Source organism: Gymnoscopelus braueri, assembly GCF_963280865.1.
Source record: "Gymnoscopelus braueri genome assembly, chromosome: 8".
Lineage (NCBI taxonomy): Eukaryota > Metazoa > Chordata > Actinopteri > Myctophiformes > Myctophidae > Gymnoscopelus > Gymnoscopelus braueri.
This window is the reverse complement of record NC_137609.1, coordinates 25,126,012-25,148,845: the sequence shown is the minus strand read 5'-3', so window position 1 is coordinate 25,148,845 and position 22,834 is coordinate 25,126,012. Positions and strand designations below refer to the sequence as shown.

Below are 22,834 nucleotides of genomic sequence, written 5' to 3'. Positions count from 1 at the left end.
CCATAAATGTCAACACCTTTGTAAACAATCATAAGTCACATAATCTTTTCTAGGAGCACTTACTGTATACCCTGGGGTCCATATTTTGGACAGTCATATAGGTGAACTTTTTTGTTGTTGACAGCTCACAACATATCATGTAATGTGATGTGATGCTTAGTGAGCTTGTACATTATTTTCAAAAACATGGCATGTCATTTCAGGTGAACATTTGATTTCAGAATCAGAATCATTATTTTGTGAAAATGGGGATTATGTGGTTAATTCTACTGCAGGCAAAGGGAGCAGTGGGGTCAGAATATGGATTTGTTAAACAGATAAGATGTTTGGGTAAGGAAACTACCCACTTTATTCAACAGATGTGCAGTAGGGAACACACTGAATAACAAAATTGAAAAATAAATATATTTGTTCTCAAAATGTTTTTGCTGAGCTGACTTTCTAATGGAGGTGAGGGGGTTTCTGAAATCACAACATGGTCTATTATTGGTTGTATGAGATGTCCATGTCCCTATTTAAACCTGCCTCATGTTATGGTATATTTTACTAGTAACAAAAACAGGATAGTGGGGATGCTTTGTTGAGTGGCATAGCTGGCTTTTACACTTAGCAAGGTTAAGTGTGTGAAAACACTTCTTGGATAATGCTTGTGTCAAGAGTTCATATAAACAGTTTTAGTTCCCTGTTCTGCGATTATGATTGATGGTGGTTTTCCACAAGCCAATAATGAGGTCACTCTAATGTCCAACACTCCTGATGCCAAATCGCAGTAAAACATGAATCCACAATGGTGCTGTGTAGCCTGAACCTCCCACATTTTCAGGAAGAGTGGTTTTAAGGGTGAAAAGGAATACTATACAGATCCTATTTGATTACACACTTCTTCTAAAAACACACTTAGAAATCTATTGTATGAGAAGTTGTGGAAACAGAGCTTGCTGCACGTCAGTGGAAAGTAGCCAACTTCCTGAGGGCATTCCTCAACCCTGAACCTGTTGATCTGTTGCTAGCTTTTACCCATTCATGTTTGGCATGCTAGGCTGTATATACAGTACTCAGTAATGTATGTGTGTGTGTGTGTGTGTGTGTTCATGTTTGGCATGCAAGGCTGTATAAACTGTGAGTGTGTGCGTGCAGCAAATGGTCCGGCCAGCACGGGAATCAAACCAGGGACTCACTGTCAGGCATTAGAGCTTGTGTGTTGTGGCATGCACCCTAACCACTCGGCTAAGGGACCCCCAATTAATCTGTTTTTATTGTATATTTGAATCCTTTCCTAACCTGGGTTTCCTTAACAGATTCTCAGAATTGCAGATGGGTTGCTCTGATGTAAACATTCCACAAGATGGCAGCAATATTGTATTACTGGTGTTATGGAGCTGCTCCATTCAATCCTTGAAAATAGCCTATTAGTTGCTTGAAAACAAATCAAAAGATGAAATATCTCCTAATCATCAATATTGCTTGCTGACTGCATGGAAAAACGTGGTCTATAGCTTACATGGGCCTACCTTTATTTATTTAAATCATCTCAATGTCTAAACTATTAAGGGAAGCAAACTACATAAAATAAAACTTAGTTTATGTAAAATCAACTAAAAACTTTCACTTTTTATATTCTTTTTTTAAAAACGATGATAAAGAAAAAAGAGATAAATGAAAAGAAACGCTTGTACAGTATGGATCAATGAAATGTTTCCAGAGATAGGGAAGATATAGAGCATCCTTTTTTGCTGTTATCATTGGTGGCTTGAAGCTGTCACTCAAAGCCTCAGTGGGTGTCTACCGTCTTCGTAGAAGGCGTTGGGCCATAAAACAGTGATTGACAGAGCGCCAGACTCAAGCCTGTTGGTTAGTGCAGCAGCAACTATGGAACTTTTCAGTGCAGTGGCGCTGTTGCAAGTTAACAGTCACTTTGGACAAATCTCAGCTCTGAGACTATTATTCAGCCTTGTCTAATGGAGTTAACGGCGTGATTTAACCCCTGCAATTTTATTCTTGGGAGATTGTTGTTGTTGGACGCGTGACCGTCTACCAGGTTATTATTATTATTATGGCTGAATCTATGGCTGAAACGGACCCGGACTTTGAACCACTCTGCCGTCCGCGATCATGCACTTGGCCCCTACCTCGACCGGAGTTCATCGCACCTGCCGCCGACCCCGACACATCATCTCCCTCTGTTAAACGGGAGCCAAATGCGGAATATGTCAGCGTCAGCAGCACCAACCTCGGTCTACTGGAAGAGACCGGAGACTACAGCGACCAGAAACCCCTTCTAATGTGTGGCAGCAGTGACTTTCAATGTCAGGAGAACTGTGCACATCATCAGCAGCCATCACGACCACATCAGCAGCAGCTGCAGCAGCAGCACCACCCAGGTTCTCAGCTGCAGCAGCAGCTACAGGTGTCCGGTGGTGGTCTCCCTCCTTCACCCAACGTCACCTGTGGTGCCAGCGGACCCCTGGCCTCCTCTACCCAGAGGAAGAGCACGTCGTCCCGCCGTAACGCCTGGGGGAACATGTCCTACGCTGACCTCATCACAAGGGCGATCGAAGGCTCACCTGAGAAGCGGCTCACTCTGTCCCAGATTTACGAGTGGATGGTCAAGAGTGTGCCATACTTCAAGGATAAAGGAGACAGTAATAGCTCCGCGGGCTGGAAGGTGAGCTCTCCCTGTCTGTCTGTCTGTCTGTCTGTCTGTCTGTCTGTCTTCTTGCACATAATGTGACCCACACACACACGTGCCACTGTCCTGTGTGGTGGTGGGAAAAGTACTCAATTTTTTTACTTTAATAAGTAAAGGTATCAATACTGCAATGTGGAAATACTGGAAGTGCCAACTCGGGAATAAAACATTTACTTTCAAAATGTACTTAAAAGTAGGCTACCAAAACTAGAAAGTACTCATTATGCAGAATGTCCCATTTCATTTCAAATGTATGAAATGTATACAAATATTTTGAAAATAGCAGATCTACAAACTCACAATGTGTCACATCGAGAAGCATTGTGAGGCTGTAGATTGGCTATTTTCAAATGGCCGAAATGTATATACAGTAGGGCTGAAGTGGGTAGGCTAATGCATGTTTTGTAATAATAATAAAAATCTACAAAGTAAGTATTTTCTAAAGTTTTCAAATAATTGTAGTGGAGTAAAAGTACTATATTTGCCTCCAAGATGTAGTGGAGTAGAAAGTACTGAAAATTGGAAATACTGCAGTAAATTAAAAAATACCTCAGAATTGTACTTAAGTACAGTACTTGAGTAAATGTACTTAGTTACTTTACACCACTGCCACTGTGCAGGGAGCACACAACTGACACGAGCAAAGTAGCTTGATAAAGTAGCCTTTGTAGATAGTTACAATGTGGTTGCCCTACTTGTCTGTGGACTGGTGCTAAACTGATGGTGACAAAACTAGTGCTTTTGATTAAAAATTATCATAATGTCAAACAGGCTAGTACCCTGTAACAAAATGGTTCTCATTTTTTTCCTTCATTAGGCCAGCATGGTATTACATTGTTATTAGCCATTTCTTAATTGAGGAGGCTGTGTTAAGAGCTTTGATTATTTTTCCAGTCCATTACTGTATATGCTATATGCTCATTTGCATTTTTTTCAAGGTAATGTTGTGCAACAGCAAACTGAAAGCAAGCAACAGGTCACTTCCATCAATTGCTGATAGTATTCTTCCATTGAGATTCATAATCATTCCAAGATTTTTTTTTATTATAATATTTTTTCTTCCTTTTCTGCTTTATTGGTCAGTGTAGAGAGACAGGAAAGGTGGGAGAGAGTAAGGGAATGACATGCAGAAAATGGTCCAGCTGGTCTGGGAATGAAACCGAGGACTCGTTGTCAGGCATTAGAACCTACTGTATGTGGTACATCCGCTAACCACTTGAATATCAGGACGCCCAATCATTCCATTGTGATTTGGATGGGATCTTGCTGTGACATTTTATTATTGGGTAAATTCTTTAATAATCCTGACCCATGCATTAACCTCCAGGAGTGATGTTGCTATTGACACATTCCTCCTAAAAGTGTAGACACAGAATCTTATTGTGTAGTTGTGTGTACTGGCCTGTGTGCATGTTCCCACAACATGTATGCAAGATACTTTATGAGAGGGTGTCTGTTTGTACAAATATTGAATCCTGTATTATGTAGGTGGCTAAACCAAGGTACCTTTGAAGTCTTAGCGTGGTTTCCTCTGCCTGCTGTAGCGTGTGCCTTTCTGCTGCCAGTAAGGAAACAAACCATTCTAGAGCAGCAGAATACTGCAAGGTTATCTGATTGTAAACATCCCTTAGATGGGACTGAGTTTGTTACTGCCTCTGGTCCATGACCTGGAAATACAGCAAACAAGAATCAATGAGTTGTTAGTGAACAGATTGGACACAAAGGTTATTGGAACATATACTGTAACTACACTGCTCAGTTTTTTTAGCAGTTTTTGTTAGCAGTATGTACACAGTTCATGAAAACTCAAAATAATTAAGGGGTCAAAGTGTTCCCTACATTTCTTTGAGCAGTATATATGTTCTATGAGTCTGTCTTTCGGTGGCTATTGGTTAAGGCAAGACGAAACTGTCACAGGAAAAGTGTCTCTACTGTGGGCCTGTCAAGTGTCAACTATGAGCATGAAACCATGATGGTACAATTATGGTAAAAAATTACATAATACGGCGATGCAGATGAATAATCAGGCTAAATTGCAAACTTTCACTGTGATTCATTTAGCCTTGATTGATTATTCGAATAATAATTTCACACCTAGTGGAGATAATTGTGAAAACTGTTTTAAAGGAGCACTTCACCCTTTTCAACCTTGTCTACATAAGATTGCACAAGTTTTGTCTATTCACTCTGGGTGCGTTCTAAAATACAGCACTGAGCGCACTGGCCAATACAAACTAATAGGCGAGTGTGCTCCGGTGCGTAATTTTCGAACGCGCCCTCTGTGTCTCCTGTCTACCAATAACATCATCAGTGGTAACATTATTTATAAAACATATTTTGTATTGATTCTGTTTCAACATACTAAACTTTCAAGGAATTAAAAAGCTGTAGTGACTGACTATTAGCTTGGAATCCCCATCCATGATGCCATTGGTAGGTAGGTTTCTGAACTGTCCAAAGTCCATCTCTGAGACCCAGAGTGAGTAGACAAAAATGTTGCAATCTCATAATGAATGAACATTAGAGGACATACATATATATATATATATATATATATATATATATATATATATATATATATATATATATATATATATATATCATTATTTTTTACTATAGGCATAGGGTGGGAATGCTTACATATCTTTTTTGCCAGAAAGCAGCACTCCGTAAATGTTCTTAGTTCCCTTGACAATAACAGGAGGCAACACAAACATCTCAATCAATGTTGGGGACTGAGGGTGGGAGGGAAGGGGGGTGGGGGTCTGGGGGATGTTAGGAACAACGTCAAACATCCTCCATTCCAAAGTTCTGTGCTCATATCTTTGTGTCCCTGTCTTCTAGAATTTCCGCAGCGGATGCCACAGCATGGAGAAATGGATTGTTATCCTATGTTCTATCAAGTCCTTTTCTGCTGTTATGAATTTTGCTTAAGCTGACATTGTGCATTGTTGAGAGTGTTGAAACTTTCCACGTTTTACATGGATTTGATTCATATTACTGTACTATTGCTGTTTTTCCCCCCAGCTCTTTGAGATAACATATTATTTCGTTAATACATGCTGGTGCATTCATGTTACATGGAAATCTACAAATTAGAATAACTCAAATAGTTTACATCGCTTCATCTTTTATTGTTCACATAGTTCTGTCAATCAGTAAAAAAAAATTTAATAAAGAGTGCTATGCAGAGATGACTAGAGCATAAGGCAATACAAATATTATGTCCTGTGACTTTAGCTTAGCTTGGGGACATGGAATGGATAGGGAGCCATGTGATCCTGCATGTATATATAAGTAAGTAGTAAGTAAATAAGTATAAGTAAACTCTATACTTGGTTGACCGGAGTCCCTCAGGGCTCTATACTAGTGACTAGAATTAGCTCTACATTAAATATCTTCGCTGAAAATAGCCAATCTAGATGCTAGGGTTTAAGTGGTTAAAAAGTGGTTAAAAATCACAGATATCCCTAAAACCACTATTGCTATGACACTCCCGATAGCATCAGCCAAAAAGCATTTTGTTGATAAAAAACAAAACAAAAAGATCCTGAAGATGTTCAGATGTAAATTTCATACAATATCTGTCATAACAACAGCAGATTTGGGGTATCCTAGTTGTGGCCTAGTGACATGTCTCTCATGCAGGAGACTGGGGTTCAAATCCCGGTTAGGACATAAAGGTTATGGCTTGCAGCTTTAACAATAGCTTCAGCTTCAACATAATTAACATACAAAAACAATACATACATTCCAACCTACTTCAAACTCAACATTACATACATTCCCATGATGTATCAGTTTTTGGCATTGTTAAGCCGGATTTATGCTTGTGCCGGTGTCCCGCACCGAAAATAGCCAATCTACAAGCTCACAATGCGTTGCAGCATGCCGCATTGTGAGCTTGTAGACCTAATAGTTTTGGTGTGCGAGACCGCGTGCAACAAAGAATATCAAGCCCTTTACTGGGCCTTAGAACTACTGGCTGTTAGTTATTTTTACACTTTCCTGTTAACAAAAAAGCAGCACAGCCCCCCACAATGAGCCATGATGCATTTCCCGTTGGCTGGATGGAAAACAGGGCCATGTGTTAACATCTACGCCCTGAAAAACACAAGGGTCAGGGCTGGAAAAAAAACGGAGGAACCAACAGGTCAGACTCACAGGCATGGGCAGGATGGTATACTATGATTTCTCTAATGCGGCAAACCTAGTACTTGCTAAAAGAAGTCCGTAATCGTGTTAATATTGTCATTGTCGTGCATCACCAATGCCTTATCAGAAACCACACAGTGTTCATTTATAAAAACTCTGAAACTGTACCATTTGGTTACCTTTAGTACACTCTCAGAGTAAATTAACGCTGAGGATTTAACTGTCGGGAAAGTTATTAATTTGAAACTCTACATATTTGGGCATCCCTCCATATACTGATGACATGGTGATAAAGCTGAAACCCATAGTGGGTTGAACCTGCTGTGATAATAAAACTCCACCAAGAACACTAGAAGTGGGTGTAGGAGAGGATAAGGACGGAGGATGCTGCAGCGACATCCTGTCTTCCTTATATTGCTGTTATTCATGGCCTGCAAGAATGCATGTGGCATCTGAGAGCTCAAGCTGTTTGGCTCAACAGAGAATATCCTTGCCAGCCAGGGGGACTCTGCCTGGGTCCCACTGGGGCGGTGGTGGTGAGGCCATCAGCCTGAGTGTCACAGACTGGAGAAACGGCAGCGTTTTTTTTTTTTACTGGTACTCAGTATGTTTCTCAATTAACTGAAACAGGTGCAGCACAGGAAGTGGCACACTAGGCACCCTGTTGTGAAGAGTTACAGTTTACTGTATAGCATAAGGTACCTAATTATAAAACATATGGTAAACACAGGACAGTGCAGAGTTGCAGCAGCAAATTAACAACATTAATAATTGTTACAAAACAAGACAGTGTCTTCCATCTCATACTTGAGGCTATTCTATGATGTCAGTCATCTATAGCGGATAATGGCGCCAGTACTATGACATCAGTACTGTGACGTCAGTCATCTTCATATTAGGTTTCAGCCCGAGCCGACCACTGTTAACTTCAATTATATATATTTTCTTAAAGTTAAATATTTCAAAAAATATACATGTGAAGAGAAATTAGAGCTACTTCCATGGCCTACTGCAGTGTGCACAAGGCATTGGTGCTGAATGGTCCACCGGATTGCGAGATTATCCCAGAAATATAAACAGACCCATTTTTAGACGTCTCACCTACTACAGAGCCACGGCATAAACAACAAGGCGTCTAATTAGATTGGTCATTTGTGCAATATTCGGAATAATGTTTAGGATTTTACCTAATTAGTTTGGATAGCATGCATACGTTTGTTTTATTTTTTACTAGATGTACAGTATATACTGTATGTACCAACTGTTTGCACACTGTTTCGGGACACATTCCTGGGGAAAGAAAGGAGCCACTGAAAGAATCTGAGAAAAGATTGAATGAGCATCCGCTATTTGTCTTGAGACCACGAGGCTACAAAGAGACCCATGAACATTAGAGGCCCCACAGAAATGTTGAAGGAACCCCTTGAAGAGAGGGAGCCTTGGTTTTAGGGGCCTTCATGGTAGAGGGAAGGAAGGAGACAAGCAGCCGTGTGGTGGGGGGCAGTCAGCTGACTGGCCCGGCTGCGAGGTCTATGGGTTGAAGGCTGAGTAAAGTCCAGCGTCTACGTATGTGAACTGTGGAATGTGTGGTATGTAAAGTTGACGCATTGTCCTCCAGCCTCAGCAGGATAATGGTCCCCCTATAGATTATGGGCACACAAGAACCTGGCCTCAGAAAACTTTATGCAAATCATAAATGGCATGGGTACTCCTCCAGACATATGCTGGAGGGGAGGGATAAAAAGAAACAGATTCAAAAGTAATCCAGACTAAGGGTCAATCCTTTAAATGCTACTTGCCCTTTAAACTGTGTGAATTGTGCAAGGAATTTCAGTCATTCTTTAGATTAAGTGCAGAAATGTTACAGATAAAGATTCCAATCCTTTCTCAACCTTTGTTGTTGTCTTTGAAGTCTGATATGTCAGATGAGGATTCACATGTTGAATGTTTTGTGCTTACATGTGTCTAACCTGGAAACCCACTTGCTGATAAGAATGTAAATAGGATATACATTTACAGGGCAGATGTACATTTTTACCTTTTATTTTTGTTTTATCAACTAGAAATACAGACTGCTTCCGCGTGCGAGCATGCGTGCGTGCAGGAAGACAGCCTCAGGAAGTGGTTAGCCCAATAGCTCTCCCATAATGATGTGTGCAAACTCTGCTCTCTCTGCTCACAAGTCCTATACTGTAGGTCTACTGTATATTCATTGTCTCCGCCAGGCCGAAGGCGCGCGCGCGGACGGACACGTGTGTGTGTGTGTGTGTGCGTGTGTGCGTGTGTGCGTGTGTGCGTGTGTGCGTGTGTGCGTGCGTGTGTGTGTGTGTCCGTCTGTGAGCAGTTAATCTCCGGCACCGTTGGACCGATCGGCTGCATGAAACTGACTGTGCATGCATACTCCTTGGAGAACAAGTAAAACCTCTGCCCCAAATTCGGCCTGTTATAGCACATTCTTTTATATTACTCCTACAGATTTTGTCCAAACATCACGCAAATCAGTACACATTACCTCTATAGTCATGTGATTAAGACGTATCTCACAGATTTTTCATATTCCATCCTGATTGGCTAATATTGGCTTCCAAAATTGCAGGAGTGGCCCGTTTTGAACGAAAAGCCTCAAGTCTGATTGCAGTGAAACTTTGCATGCACATTCCCACTAGGCAAAGGAAGAAATGCCACCCTGCATTTTTTCAAATCGGCCTCATGGTGTAATAATAGGCGGATTCATGTTTTGGACTATAACTCTTGAACCTTTGGTCATACAATCAAAATAAAATTTCCATTGGATTCCTTGGATCTTTATGGAACTCCCAAAATAAGCCACTGCCATTTCCTCCTGACGAGGTTTCCGCCATGTTGCATTTTCAAAACACAGTTTTTGCTACTACTCCTACAGATTTTGTCCAAACCTCATGTGCTCAAGATGTATTCGATTTTTCAGATCCCATTCCAAGTGGCGATGACCAAAGTTTGCGGGCTCTGGGTAGGCAACCTGGCCTGGCGCAGACCTGTGCTCCGAGGAGCACACTTTTCTAGTTCATTCATCTGGTCCACTCCTCAGAAACATAATATAACAAGCCCTGTCATGTCCAGTAAAAGTTGAACCTACTGTATAAGATGGAGAAGCAGTGTTTTGACTGTTATCAAAAGTCCTATAAAATCGCCATATTTAAAACTTGTAGGTTCGTTTTTAGTCTAGTTTAGTTTAGTCAGTGACTTGCCATTCTTTACACATGAGTAATTGTATATTTACAACCCAGACACCGGACACCTGACATGTGACATGTGACATGGGAGTTGGTGATTCACTGTAGAAGCTGACATTGTGCGAGTATGACCTATTTTCATACATTAAGTACCTGTCCACCTTTTGCTAACAAGGGATAGAAACCCACAAACCACATTGACCCTTGTAACACTGAAATAAAACAGTTACTGATTTGAATAACAGTTTCCCTCCTCCGTATAGTCAGTCTCTTGGGGCTGGTGTGTGTGGTTGTGCCTCATGCCAGTACAGTAAAAGCATCCTCTAGAAAATGAACAGACAGTCAAGCAACTCTCACTTTGGCTGCACCTGTCCCTCTAACTGGGCCTTGTTTGTTTACTTAACCTGTGACCGTTAATGCAAGCCTTACGCTTCACTAAGCCAGGCATAGCAGCTGTGTCAATTAGTTTGTTTTGACGTCTGGAAAGAGGAGGGCGATGGTGCAGTGGTGCACCATTCTCAAGAGAACGCTGATCATAGACGAATGCAACAGAAACACCATTATGACATCCATGTTTCTTGTTATCTATGTTGATATTGTTGTTCATAGAAAATAATGAGGTGATTAGATGTGAAAACTGATGAACGATTCAGTATTGAAAGACCCTTACCGAGTTTCAAATGCATAAAACGACCCTAGTTTTACTTAAGCCCAGTAGCAGCTCAGATCACCACAGCAAATTGTCTAGCATGACAATTGGTTTCAGTAGCATTTCATTAACAATAAACTGACTGCACACACAAACGAATATAAATAGATTGTGTGGAGAATAGAACTCCCTCCTCCCCCTATGTTGATTTTCCTACAGCAGATACTACTACTGACTTACGTATATTGCTCCTCTCTTGACAGAACTGGCACAGTATTACTGATGTATTCTAAAAACTGTATCAGATCCAGGCAAGCCCACTATAGATGGGAAACCAGCTCCTATTGATAGTATTAGTGTATTGGCGTAAAGCTTTCTCAGAAACATGTGCAAAGATTTAGGAAGGGAACTGATGTTCATTAGTGACTATTATAAATATGCCATAATATGCAAGATTTAAACTTTAGTTCTAATGAAACTTGGAAGTTGGACTTCTTGTCAGGGTTGTGTCTTGCAGCTTGGATCTTTAGGGTGATTGCGTGCGGGGGGCGCCTCCTGAGTCAGTGGAGCAGAGGATGTCTTTTGTTCTCTTTGAACTGAGGTAAGGTCTGTCTCAGACGAAGATTATGCCACACGGACGGACTAGGAGAATGCCCGCATCCACAGCCCAGTCATGCGATCCGTGATCTTTTGTTGGTTCTTATCATATCCCTCAGACATTTCCATATCACTAGCAATGGATCAGGCATGCAGATTGGTTAGTGGTAGTGTTTTTTTCTTTTTTCTTTTTTTAGGTAGATGTGAGAATTAGAATGCCGTGCTTCTCACGTCTCCACGTCTTCTGCTAATGACTCATTTCCTCTCAAACGCTCACTTGCTGAGAGTATGTAAAAACAAAAGAGAACAGACGTATTTTTGTGGCAGAAAGGGCAACAGTTACAGGAAGGAGGGAAACACCCTTCTAAAAAATATTCCGATACAAAAGAACATGCATCATATTATGAACTGTAGCTTTGGTTAAACATGCAGTTAAGTGTGTTTCTGACATAAATAGCCGATCTCCAAGCTCACAATGCGTCGGATCCGCAATGCGTCATGAGCTTGTAGATCAGCTATTTTAGGCACGTGACACTGTCGTAAGACGTATAAGAACTCAGGCTTCAGGCGTATACCGGTAGTTGTGAGTCTCTGTTAACGTATGCTGCTGGTCCAAGTACATTATGGGGACTAGATGCACTGTGGCTCAGGAAGGCTTTTCTTAATGGAGTTTGTTTGAGGAGGTAGAGGGAGGAGTTTGGCTGTGGAGGAGCAGGGTTCTGTTTCAGTAGATTCAGACAACAGACAGTCCAAGCCAGCGCGTCATGTCTGATGCTTCCTTTCTCCCTCCTACTCCCCTCCAGCCTGTGTGCATGTGTCTGTCAGCGCTGGTAGAGGAGCTCTCAGCGTTCAGCCAGCACAAAGTGAACTCATCGACCCCAAGCACTCACGGCAACAACATTGTCGTCTCATTTTGCCACCCTCCCCATCCACACCTCGAACTCCCTAACCTCTCCTCTGTCCTCCCATAAAATATCCTATGTACCCCTTTGCCCTCTCACTCCTGAGCTTCACAAGCCTGCTGTTGATACACTATTACCGGTATTTGTTCACTCTTCTGCGGTTGTCTGATATCAGAACAGCCATCCTAATACTAAACAAAGTTGTTTTAGGTGTGTCAAAGAGGGGCTGCTGTAATGTTAAACCAAAAGTAAACAATCAAATTGCTTTGCAGGGGTCAAAACCAAGTTGCCTCCACAACCTTTACTACAAGTCCCCGTATGGGAAACAAAAAATCTACCGCTCATGCACTGGTCAACCCCCCACCCCCCTCGGCCAAGGGAGTTATTAGGCTTCTGGGCTACAGGCAGGGCTAATCTGCTACACCAGACATTTTGTACACTGCTTTCCACCTCTCTACTAACTTTTTGTCAAGTTTGCAGTAGTAGCCACTAGCCAGTTCTTCCATTGGTCAATAAATTGGATATGTTGCCTGCACTCCTCCTATAGTTTGTCTTTGAGAGCTTCAGTAATCTGAGCCTAACCAGAATTAATTAAAATTGCTCAAAGTGAACTCATCAACCCCCCAAGTTCATTAATAGAAAATTAACAAAGGAAGGTAAATATTTTGTAATGACCACTCTTTATGCAATTTCAAATTGTCACATGCCCTGAAAGGAATACATAAAAGACATCAATGTGGGAATATCCATGTTACCTACAGTATAGTATGAGTAGCATTTGGTAAACATAGTACGAGATTTGGATGAGAAAGATTTTAGTCAGTACATTTTAAGTGGAATAATCTAATTCCCCTGCAGTGTATGAAACTCAAGATCTGACAAAAGGTTTTTATGATGATTATTTATTGGAAATGCCAGATTTTTGTGGTCAAATATATTGTCAACCTTTCACAAATAGCCTACTACTTCAGAATCAATGTTTGAAGGAGACCAACCATCAAAGAATACTTTTCTAGGCAGATATATCGTATAATGTTCATTTTCATTCCTAATGTTACCAACATAAGGTCAAAATGATGCATAATTAAAAGCCTTATTGCCCATGTTGGGTTATAATGTTTTACTCATTAACGACGACTTCCTGAAGCAATGATTAGCAATAGTGAGATTAATAGTTATAGTTATCAGCCAAACACTTCTAGTTACTACTACCGATAACATTATTCTGTTGAATAATGCACATTAACAAAATAATTTCTTGGAGATTTAACCCTAACCAAGAGACAGACACTCTATTGTTGCATTATGTGAGCAGCTTTATCTCCATGCACTGACTGTGTGTCCTTGTAGAATCTTGTGGTTAGGGACATCTGGCTTTAGTAACTGGAGGGAGTTGCTGTTGGGTTCACATGGGCATTTAGGGGAAATTCCCTGGTTATGTTTTCTGTCTTATGTTGCATTTTGGTCCTTTTTTTGTACTCAACATCCATCACAACAGTGACTTGGAACTTGCATGTTGGGAAGATTTTGTCTAGACAGACAGACTAGACCATGTATCTGTTTTCTGTCTTCAGCGCCCTGCTCTGATACAGATACTTTGTTATTTGTTATTTGTTTAGAAATGTTAGTACACTACATACAATACACTGTACACATGTGTAAAAGAATGTTGAGGAGGCCAGAAATGCTGTCTAATTCAGTACAATGAATTTAGCTTTGCTTCAAAGCTAAAATATTGGCTGACACATTTGTGGTCCTATAGCTACAGCTTGAGGTAGGGTTTAGAGCGAAGGACATTATTTTACATTTATTTTAACTCCTCTTGTAAAGCTTTTCTTTCTTTCTTTTCCTCTAAAATACACCTTTAGAAATGTTCTAAATTAATGTACAGTTTTTGAATCTTCATCTTCACTCAGTAGCATAGATGCCTGCTGTTAGGTTTATTTTTCCCAAGTAGATACCAGTCCATATCTATCGGTCAGATGTGAATTAATTACATCAATACACGGAGGAAACTTCTTATTATAATGGTATTTGGGTTTATTCCAGAGAAGAGATCTTACAAGCGTAGGAAAAGCATGGTTCCAAATATATTCTTCTGACGTAAAAACAGAGATGCAAAGTTACAACGTGGGGTTACGCCTTGCGTCATGACGTCAGCAGTCAGCTATCGTCTGTGGCTCCGTCTCCTTGGCAACTAGGTTCAGGGCAACCTCAATACTATAAACAATCTCGAGGTTAACCTGCTATCTAATATTGTTGACTTACCAGAAGGAGCCCATCAGACCAAAACAACGTCGCAGGCTGCCTGAGAGGCACAAACACTTTCAACCATGTTTACACATACAAATGGAAAATGGTACACTTTAAATCCATCAGAAAATGGAACAAAACGAGACCCATCACCTGCCATATAGACATGTACAGGACTATACTCTGAGAGGAAATGATGAAAGATAACTGTAATGTACATTATGGTTTGTCCACTGAAAACAATTATAATTTTGCATTTGGGGATGACAGCGTGGCCTACAGACTTGCCCATAATAGAAAGGTCATGCTTGAGGTATGAACCATCTGTTCACTCGTTATAAGTCTGTCTGCATAAGGCAAAGCAAGGCACGTTTATTATATTGTGCATTTCATACACAAATGCAATTCAAAGTGTATGTAAGGCATGAAATGTAAAGGCATAAAAATGCATTGAAACTCAAACCGTGTAACATTCATATTAGCCTTTTTGCGACACAGTATTTGTCTATGCATAAGTACTGCTCAAAAAGGAATGCTGCAGGGTCCTAACCCTGAGGATATTTTGGAACGCAACAGTAAGTTGTCAGAAACTATATTTACTAACTTTAAAATATATAAATGAAAACAATTCCGGCAAGTATCGGGGGCAGACACTCGCAAATAAAAAGTTGTCAAAATGGTTATTGTGAAAGATTGTATCAAAAGTTATGTTTGTTTGATTGAAAAAGTTACACGGTATGACTTTAAAGTTATGTGATGAGGAAGATGTCACCCTTAAAGATTATGTCCTCTTATATAACAAATTTAGAGCTACTATACTATACTACTACTATTTCTACTAGAGGTGTGGATAGTTGAGCTGCTTCAGCACCATCTGGTGGACAGACAGCAACATACATTCAAACAGACAATTGTATTGTAAACAATGAATTGTATTTCCCATCCAGAACTCCATCAGACACAACCTGTCTCTGCACAGTCGTTTTGTGCGCATACAGAATGAGGGCACAGGGAAAAGCTCCTGGTGGATGCTGAACCCAGAGGGGGGGAAGAATGGCAAGTCTCCCCGACGCAGAGCTGCCTCCATGGACAACAACAGCAAGTTCACCAAGAGCAGAGCGAGAGCCACAAAGAAAAAGGTACAGTGATCCTTTTATAATATCATACCCATGTCCCTATACAGCAAAAATGATAATCTGTTAATCTAACTCCAAAAATGCTTTTAAAACTCAAATAAACACTTTTCCATTAAATATTTTGTCCATAGTATAATATACAGGCATTTTATGGCAGACATGTGTGAACTGTGGGTGTGTGTGTGTGCTTATGTGTGTGTGTGTGTGTGTGTGTGTGTGTGTGTGTGTGTGTGTGTGTGTGTGTGTGTGTGTGTGTGTGTGTGTGTGTGTGTGTGTGTGTGTGTGTGTGTGTGTGTGTGTGTGTGTGTGTGTGTGTGTGTGTGCGTGCGTGCGTGCGTGCGTGCGTGCGTGCGTGTGTGTCCTATTCCCAGGTGACCCTACAGGAAGGGATAGAGGACGGAGTAGAAAGCCCAAGTTCCCAGTATTCCAAGTGGTTGGGAAGTCCCAACTCCCACAGTAATGACGACTTTGAAGCCTGGAGCACCTTCAGGACTCGAGCCAGCTCCGACGCCAGCACCCTGAGCGGTCGCCATTCGCCCTTCCTCTCTGAGCAGGACGACCTGGGCGAGGCCGACGGTGTCCACATGGCGTATACCGGAGGGGCAGGGACCAAGATGGCATCCACGCTCCCCAGCCTGTCGGAGCTGGGGGGATCCATGGGCCGACATGGCACGGATAACGTCATGGACGGCCTCCTGGACAACCTGAACCTGCTGTCCCCCAAGAGCAACCCACACGGCTCAGACTCCTCTCACTCCTCCCCCTCTGCCATGCTTCAGAACAGCCCCTACAGCTCCCCCGGCATGCCCCCCCAGCCACAGCAAGACTACCACAAGTGCCTGTACGGCCAGCCTGGGATTCATCCCCTGCCCCCCATCCCTATGCAGGCACTTCCGAATTCTAAGCCAGCCTTCGGGCCTTTCCAGAGCCATTATAACTGCCCTGCAGGGCTCCTCAAGGAGCTGCTGACCTCCGATGCGGAGCGCTGTAGGGACATGGTGCCTTTTGAGACGGTGATGTCTCAGGCCGGCAGAGACCGGTGCCTGCCGCCCAGATACAGCAGCCAGATGGGGAGGTGTGACGGAGTGAAAATGATGAGCGCTCCGCAGCGTCCTCACACAATTCCACACGTACATCCACAGCCTATACATAGCCGGGGCCCTTCTGCTTCACAGGACATGAATAGCAGTAACATGATCTCTCTAACTAGTCCTAGTTCAGCGGGGGGGCCTCCTCACTTGTCCAGCCTGAGGACATACATGCAGCTGCCCCGTGGTCACTCTGTGCACACAAGTGAGGCCCTGTTGAGCTACGGAAACACCAATGGCCACAGGGACCCTGGCCCAGTCAACCCTCGTGGTCATCACCAGGAAAGACTGCCCAGTGACCTGGACAACATGCCCATTGAGAGCTTTGACTGTGATCTGGAATCTGTCCTCCATGACACCCTCATGGATGGAGACGCTCTGGACTTCAACTTTGACCCCGCAGCTGGCCCTCAGGGGTTTGCCCAGAGGGTGAAGACGAGCTCACATAGCTGGGTGTCTGGCTAGGTCACATGGGGGGCGTCGTGACGTAAACACAGACTGACACCAGGGAGATGAGGGTCTGACTCTGACGACCAGGCAGTCTAATCTAGAGTACCATAACAAACAAACCCTGACCCCCTTTAAAGAGAGCATGGCCTTTCTCCTACAGTAGCTGGTGACATTGAGTTTGACCCTTCAAGGTAGTTCCCAAATGAAAGACCACGTGTGACTTCCTATTAGTCGATAATAGTTAACCGGTCTTTAACAGTTTTTGGGCGGTGAAACCGCCCCTATAAGTGAGGTTTGGATATTTGTACAACAAATCCTGCGCTGTGATTGGCCAAAAATGTACAAAAATGTACCCCGCCTAACCCTGCACCGTGATTGGCCAATCACAGTCTATTCAGGACTGTGATTGGCCAGTGTCACATGACACATGTGCATAGCCCTATATAAGAAACCATAACTTTAAAAAAAGTTATGGTTTCTTCCATCATAAAGAGTGTTTCAATAAATGTATTAATTTTTTGTACATGATTGGTTGACTCCATTCAGTATTGTGATTAGCTAGCAATACATCGCCCACTTCACACAGGGTGTGATTTTTTAATCATAGTGGAAAATAAGTCATTTTGACCATAACTTTGAACCCTATCAATCTTTAATTAGCCTATAGTTTAGATATTTAAAGAAGAACATTTGGTTCTTTACCGTGCTTTACCCTCAGGAGCAGTGCAGTTCCCATACCAAGTTGTGGTCCCACTCATCAGGATGTTCTCGATGGTGCTGTTGAATGCCCTGAGGATGCAAGCTGAATTTCTTCAAGGGCCGGAGGCAGTTGAGCCGTTGCTGAGCCTTTCTCACCACATGTGTTGTGTGCGTCGACCATTTCAGATCTCGGAAATGGGTATCCCAAGGAATTTAAAGTCACCCGTTCCACCTCGGTGCTGCCAATGTGAATAGATCTGATCTATTCATAATAGATCAGTGCTTTCACATCATTTTCATACAGTCGTAGTTTCACATCATTCCATACAGTCGTTTCCCCACTAACCACAAACAGAGAGACCGGAAGAAAACAATACCCCTCCCTGGGGGCAATGTTTGTGAAATGTTCACAACACAAAGCTGCCTCACCTTTGTTCAGAGCCAGGTAAATACCAATCCATCAAAACCACGTCCATCGTTCTCCACATATATCTGACACAAAGCAAAGCCCAAATTTTACTAATATAAATTACAAGCCTACATAAAACAGACCCATTGATTGATGCTGTGGCATGTTCTGAGTAGAGAGTGATCCTGTTACTGTATTGCCTGAAACAATCCAAGAGCTGGAACTGTTGCCTTTAATGACAATATGGGAATACTGGAAATCATGTTATTATGTGTCTGAATTATCGTGAATATTTTTTGTTATTACTGTAAATTCTTTATATTTTCTCAATACAAAAAACAACAACAAAAATGAATTGGGTCTACATAACCCCTGTCTACATTGCCATGGCAAAAAAAGAGAGAAAATCTTTTTCTTTTCTTTCTTTTCTTTTTTTTTCACAGAAGGAATGCAGTATTTCTCCAGTCAGATAAGGTTCAGTCAAAGAGAATATTATATGTGTTATATGTGTATTGTACAACTTTGAAAAACCTGATCAATACAATACATGCATTGTAAATATTTAATGATAAGACACCCTTTGTCAAGTCTCGCCCATGGTCCTGCCCCTCTTTGCACCCATTGGTTGCTGTTGCTTGGTTGGACAAAGATCCTCTCTGCATCCCCTGCCATTGAAAGAAACTTGTTTTTCAGGTGCCTCGTATCGGTATTTAATGTATTAAATTCTTATTTTAAACTTTTTTTTGGCAAACTCAGCTTAAACGACCAGAAGGAGGCGGAACAAGGCAGCTTGTTGGTCATTTAGGGACCAATCTGAAGACTGACAAAGGGTCCAGAGAAGGAGCGTTTAAGTTGAGATTTGAAGGCTGGCAATGAAGCTGAGCCGTCACTGAAACTTTCTCAGCCTCTGGTTTGAATACAGCAAACTTTAATGCTTATTTGGCAACACAGATAATGGATTTGCAAGTTTGACACATATAGTACAGTAGCAGTGGAATTGGTACAGCTGGCGTTAAATACTGAGAAGGATGGCCTAATGAAAATGGACAACCCACCACTAGATCACTGGCCTTTATTGCATTTTATTTCTCCAACTTTGTCTGCGCCCGATACAGTCTGTGTAGTTCTGCAAATAAAGGGGAAAAGGGACTTAATATTTGTGTGCCAGTTAGATATTATTGTCATTAGTCAATGGAATATTGCTGACACACTTTACTTCAGGAACACCACAGCCGGTTTAGGCTCACAATACTTACATAACACTGCTGGGTATTTAGTACCGCCCTCAAACTAGAGATAGTGTTCACCGTGTTTCTCAAATGTGCATTGTCATTTTGTCCTTGATGTAATATAACATTATCATCGCTTGACAGTCAAAGTGGCTATATCCAGGTAAAATCTGTTAAAATAGACTATGATGTCTAAAATGGATGCTCCCTGTGTCACACAAAAGGCTTGTGTAGGAAGAAATAAATAAATACAGTATGAAGAATCTCAAGCTATCAACATGTCAGGAACATGCCCACAACTATTAAAGTGGTCCTCAAGATCTCATTTCGGTCCAATTTAGCAAAACAAAGCTTGTGAAACAGCACCTTGAAAATATGGACATCCAGATGTAAATGTAACAGGTATAGTTGGAAAAGCTGACAATGAACTGTGAACTTAAACTTATTTCTCCAGTTTAACGGTAGCAGAAAGAGTGGGCACCTTAATGTAAAATTGTCTATTTGGTCCAAAATGTAAAGTTAAGGAAATAAGCAATGTAAAGTATACATGATTAGAACCTGATTGAACATTTGACAATTAAGGTCTGATACTTCTACAATTGCTATAAATTGCTACAAAACCTGTATATTTTTTGGGGCATAAACAATAAGTTGAAGGGTAAATTTAACTCTGATTATGATGTACCATGCATGTTCAAATCATGTACACTTTAGTTACATTACTTAAGACTTTATTTTTTTGGGACAAAATAGCAAATTTTACATCACGGTGCCCACTCTTCTTGTATCCAGTTTAACTGACACAACTCAGATACTCCCTTGAAACCCTGCCATACACCAATGAGTTATCAAACCCACTGAGCCTTGTTAATTTAGAGGACCCCCAGTTTGATATGCATAAAGCCACGGGTCCCCATTTTATATGTTTTTATCTCTAGCTCCCCAATAGACACTGCACAATCCTCAGTGTTAATTTAACTCTGAATGTGTACTATGGAACATCACTCTCAGATTTACAGACCAGTAGGGTCCATTTGGTTCCTAATCCTAACTATCAGTCATTTAGCTGGAGACCCTCAGAACCCCTTCAAGGACCCCGGGGTGCCCTGATCCCACATGAATGAGTGATGTAGTCTAGTTACTATCTTTTTGAGACAGTGTGCAGATTAATTAGTTTTCAGTGACCTATTAAGTTGAGCAAGTTGTACATATTATTTTCAATGGTAGTAAATTTAAGTAGGGATCGCCTATTGAAGGATGTGTTACTGGTCTTTGGTATACCTTATCATAATTAGTTGTGTCTTAGCTGTGTGTACCCCTTTCCCAACCTTTTCATCATATTGCTGTTTACATACTGTATCGCAATACAACTTTTATCACTGAATGTACACTTATACCTCAAATTTTACCTCTCAAGTGTTCAAGGAATTTAATTCCTGCCATTTTCCTTGCATACATGTTGAAAATTAACTTAATTTTGACATGTATTATATATTTTATTATCTGTTGACCTCAAACAGTTTAGGTTTTAAAAGGGTCAAAGTGAAACATTGCCATCTTTTTTTTATTATCTTTAATGTTTTGTTGTGCTAGAAAATGACAGACATTACATGTATTCTCTCATTAATTTTGTGTGAAATCACTGTAAATAACAGTTAACAATATGACAGTAATATCTGGAATTGTACATTTTGAAATAAATCCAGATTTCTTACATGAATTTTAAACAACAGAGAAAGCCTTGTCTATCTGCTACTACTACTACTACTGCTGTATTTAGGTGTTATCCATAGAGATGTAAAGTTGTTGAGGCTGTTACATTTCAATATGATTAGAGTGAAATTTATTTTCCTATGTGAACTTTGTTTATAATTAAATTGACTTCAAATTTGTAGAAAATAAATGAATGTGGTCAAAGGATTGTGATATATTATGAGACAATGTAACGCTATTCATACAACAAAGTGTACGCCTAAATCAGGTGATGGCGTCACTGACAGCCAAATGCCATTTTGTTTGCATACATAGTGTGTGTGTGTGTGTGTGTGTGTGTGTGTGTGTGTGTGTGTGTGTGTGTGTGTGTGTGTGTGTGTGTGTGTGTGTGTGTGTGTGTGTGTGTGTGTGTGTGTGTGTGTGTGTGTGTGTGTGTGTGTGTGTGTGTGCCTGCCTGCCTGCCTGCCTGCCTGCCTGCCTGCCTGCCTGCCTGCCTGCCTGCCTGCCTGCCTGCCTGCCTGCCTGCCTGCCTGCCTGCCTGCCTGCCTGCCTGGGTGTGTGCACTATTGTTTTACACCAAATCAATAATATTCATCAATGATCTCTTCAGACATTATTTGCAACTGAGTATTGTTTTGGAAGTTATGCCCGACTGTCTGATGGTGTCTCTTGTCTACAAGAGCTGATCTACAAACTAGGTAGATCTGTAGCTTGCAGTAGATGCTTGTAGATCTATTCTTGTTTGACTGTGCAGGCACTCAGGCAGTGGTGGACGAAGTGCATTTACTTGAGTAGCCTACTGTACTTAAAGGTAGGGTAAGTGATTTTCTTTGGTTAAAATAAGTGTGTTAAATAGCTCTATATTCTGATAGTAGGCCTGCTCATTGCTATAGAGTGTTTGTTCAGTAAAAGGAGTCTCCTTGTCTCTCCAGCTCTTTATAAAACAGAGAATGCATTTTCGTTTCAGTTTCAGTTTCATTTCCAATTTTATCCAATCAGGATAGTGAACTCAATCAGGATATAGATTAAACAAGTGAAATTGGAAGTGACGACACTAAGAAATGAGCAGGCAAAATTGGAACTGGAACACTATAAAAATGAAGCTTAAAAATTGGTACTTTCTCCTGATTGGCTGAGATTTTGACACCTACCAGAAAATGTATTTTCTGTTTATTAAAGAGCTGGAGAGACAGGGAGACTCCTGTTACTGAACAAACACTCTATAGCAATTATTACTATCAGAATATAGTGCTTTAACCTTTTAACAAAATACCTTTTGTTTTAACCCAAAAATATCACTTACCCTACCTTTAAGTACATTTTGGAGTAGTCTTAAAAAAATAAGTAAGCTCATACATTAACTTTCACTCCGACTCCATTACTTTTCTAGGAATGTACTCTTAGTTGGGACCCAAATGTACACAAATATATTATGAATTAGCCATTAAGCCCTATTTCGAATACAGTGAAAATAGCCAATCTAGTAGATCGGTGGGGAGCAATACATTGATATTAAAAAATAAAATGTATCGTAATTTGTTCTTTTGAATACTTGAGTATTTACTTGAGCATAATATACTCAAGTAAATACTTTGTCCATCACTGCACTCAGGAATGTGGCTCATGCTGGATGGACACGCATCACTAGCAGCC

At 41.1% G+C, this 22,834-nt stretch overlaps 1 protein-coding gene across 2 annotated transcripts; it reads left to right on the top strand.

The window, feature by feature from the left end:
* The first annotated feature begins 1,856 nt into the window (after positions 1-1,856).
* Positions 1,857-21,433, top strand: LOC308091209 (forkhead box protein O1-A-like). Of its 2 annotated transcripts, none has more exons than XM_080436651.1 (3): positions 1,857-2,665; positions 15,405-15,596; positions 15,977-21,433. In XM_080436651.1, the coding sequence occupies exons 1-3, from the start codon at positions 2,054-2,056 to the stop codon at positions 17,144-17,146; spliced, it is 1,974 nt and encodes a 657-aa protein (XP_080292777.1). In that variant the 5' UTR covers positions 1,857-2,053; the 3' UTR covers positions 17,147-21,433. The 2 variants fall into 2 exon arrangements, with proteins under 2 accessions (XP_080292777.1, XP_080292776.1); XM_080436650.1 differs by having other exon boundaries at positions 15,965-21,433.
* The last annotated feature ends 1,401 nt before the right edge of the window (positions 21,434-22,834 follow it).

Coding starts and splice junctions, on each gene's coding strand:
- LOC308091209 (XM_080436650.1), top strand. CDS start 2,054: ATGGCTGAATCTATGGCTGAAACGGACCCGGACTTTGAACCACTCTGC. Junction 2,666..15,404: donor ATAGCTCCGCGGGCTGGAAG/GTGAGCTCTCCC, acceptor TTTCCCATCCAG/AACTCCATCAGACACAACCT. Junction 15,597..15,964: donor CGAGAGCCACAAAGAAAAAG/GTACAGTGATCC, acceptor TCCTATTCCCAG/GTGACCCTACAGGAAGGGAT.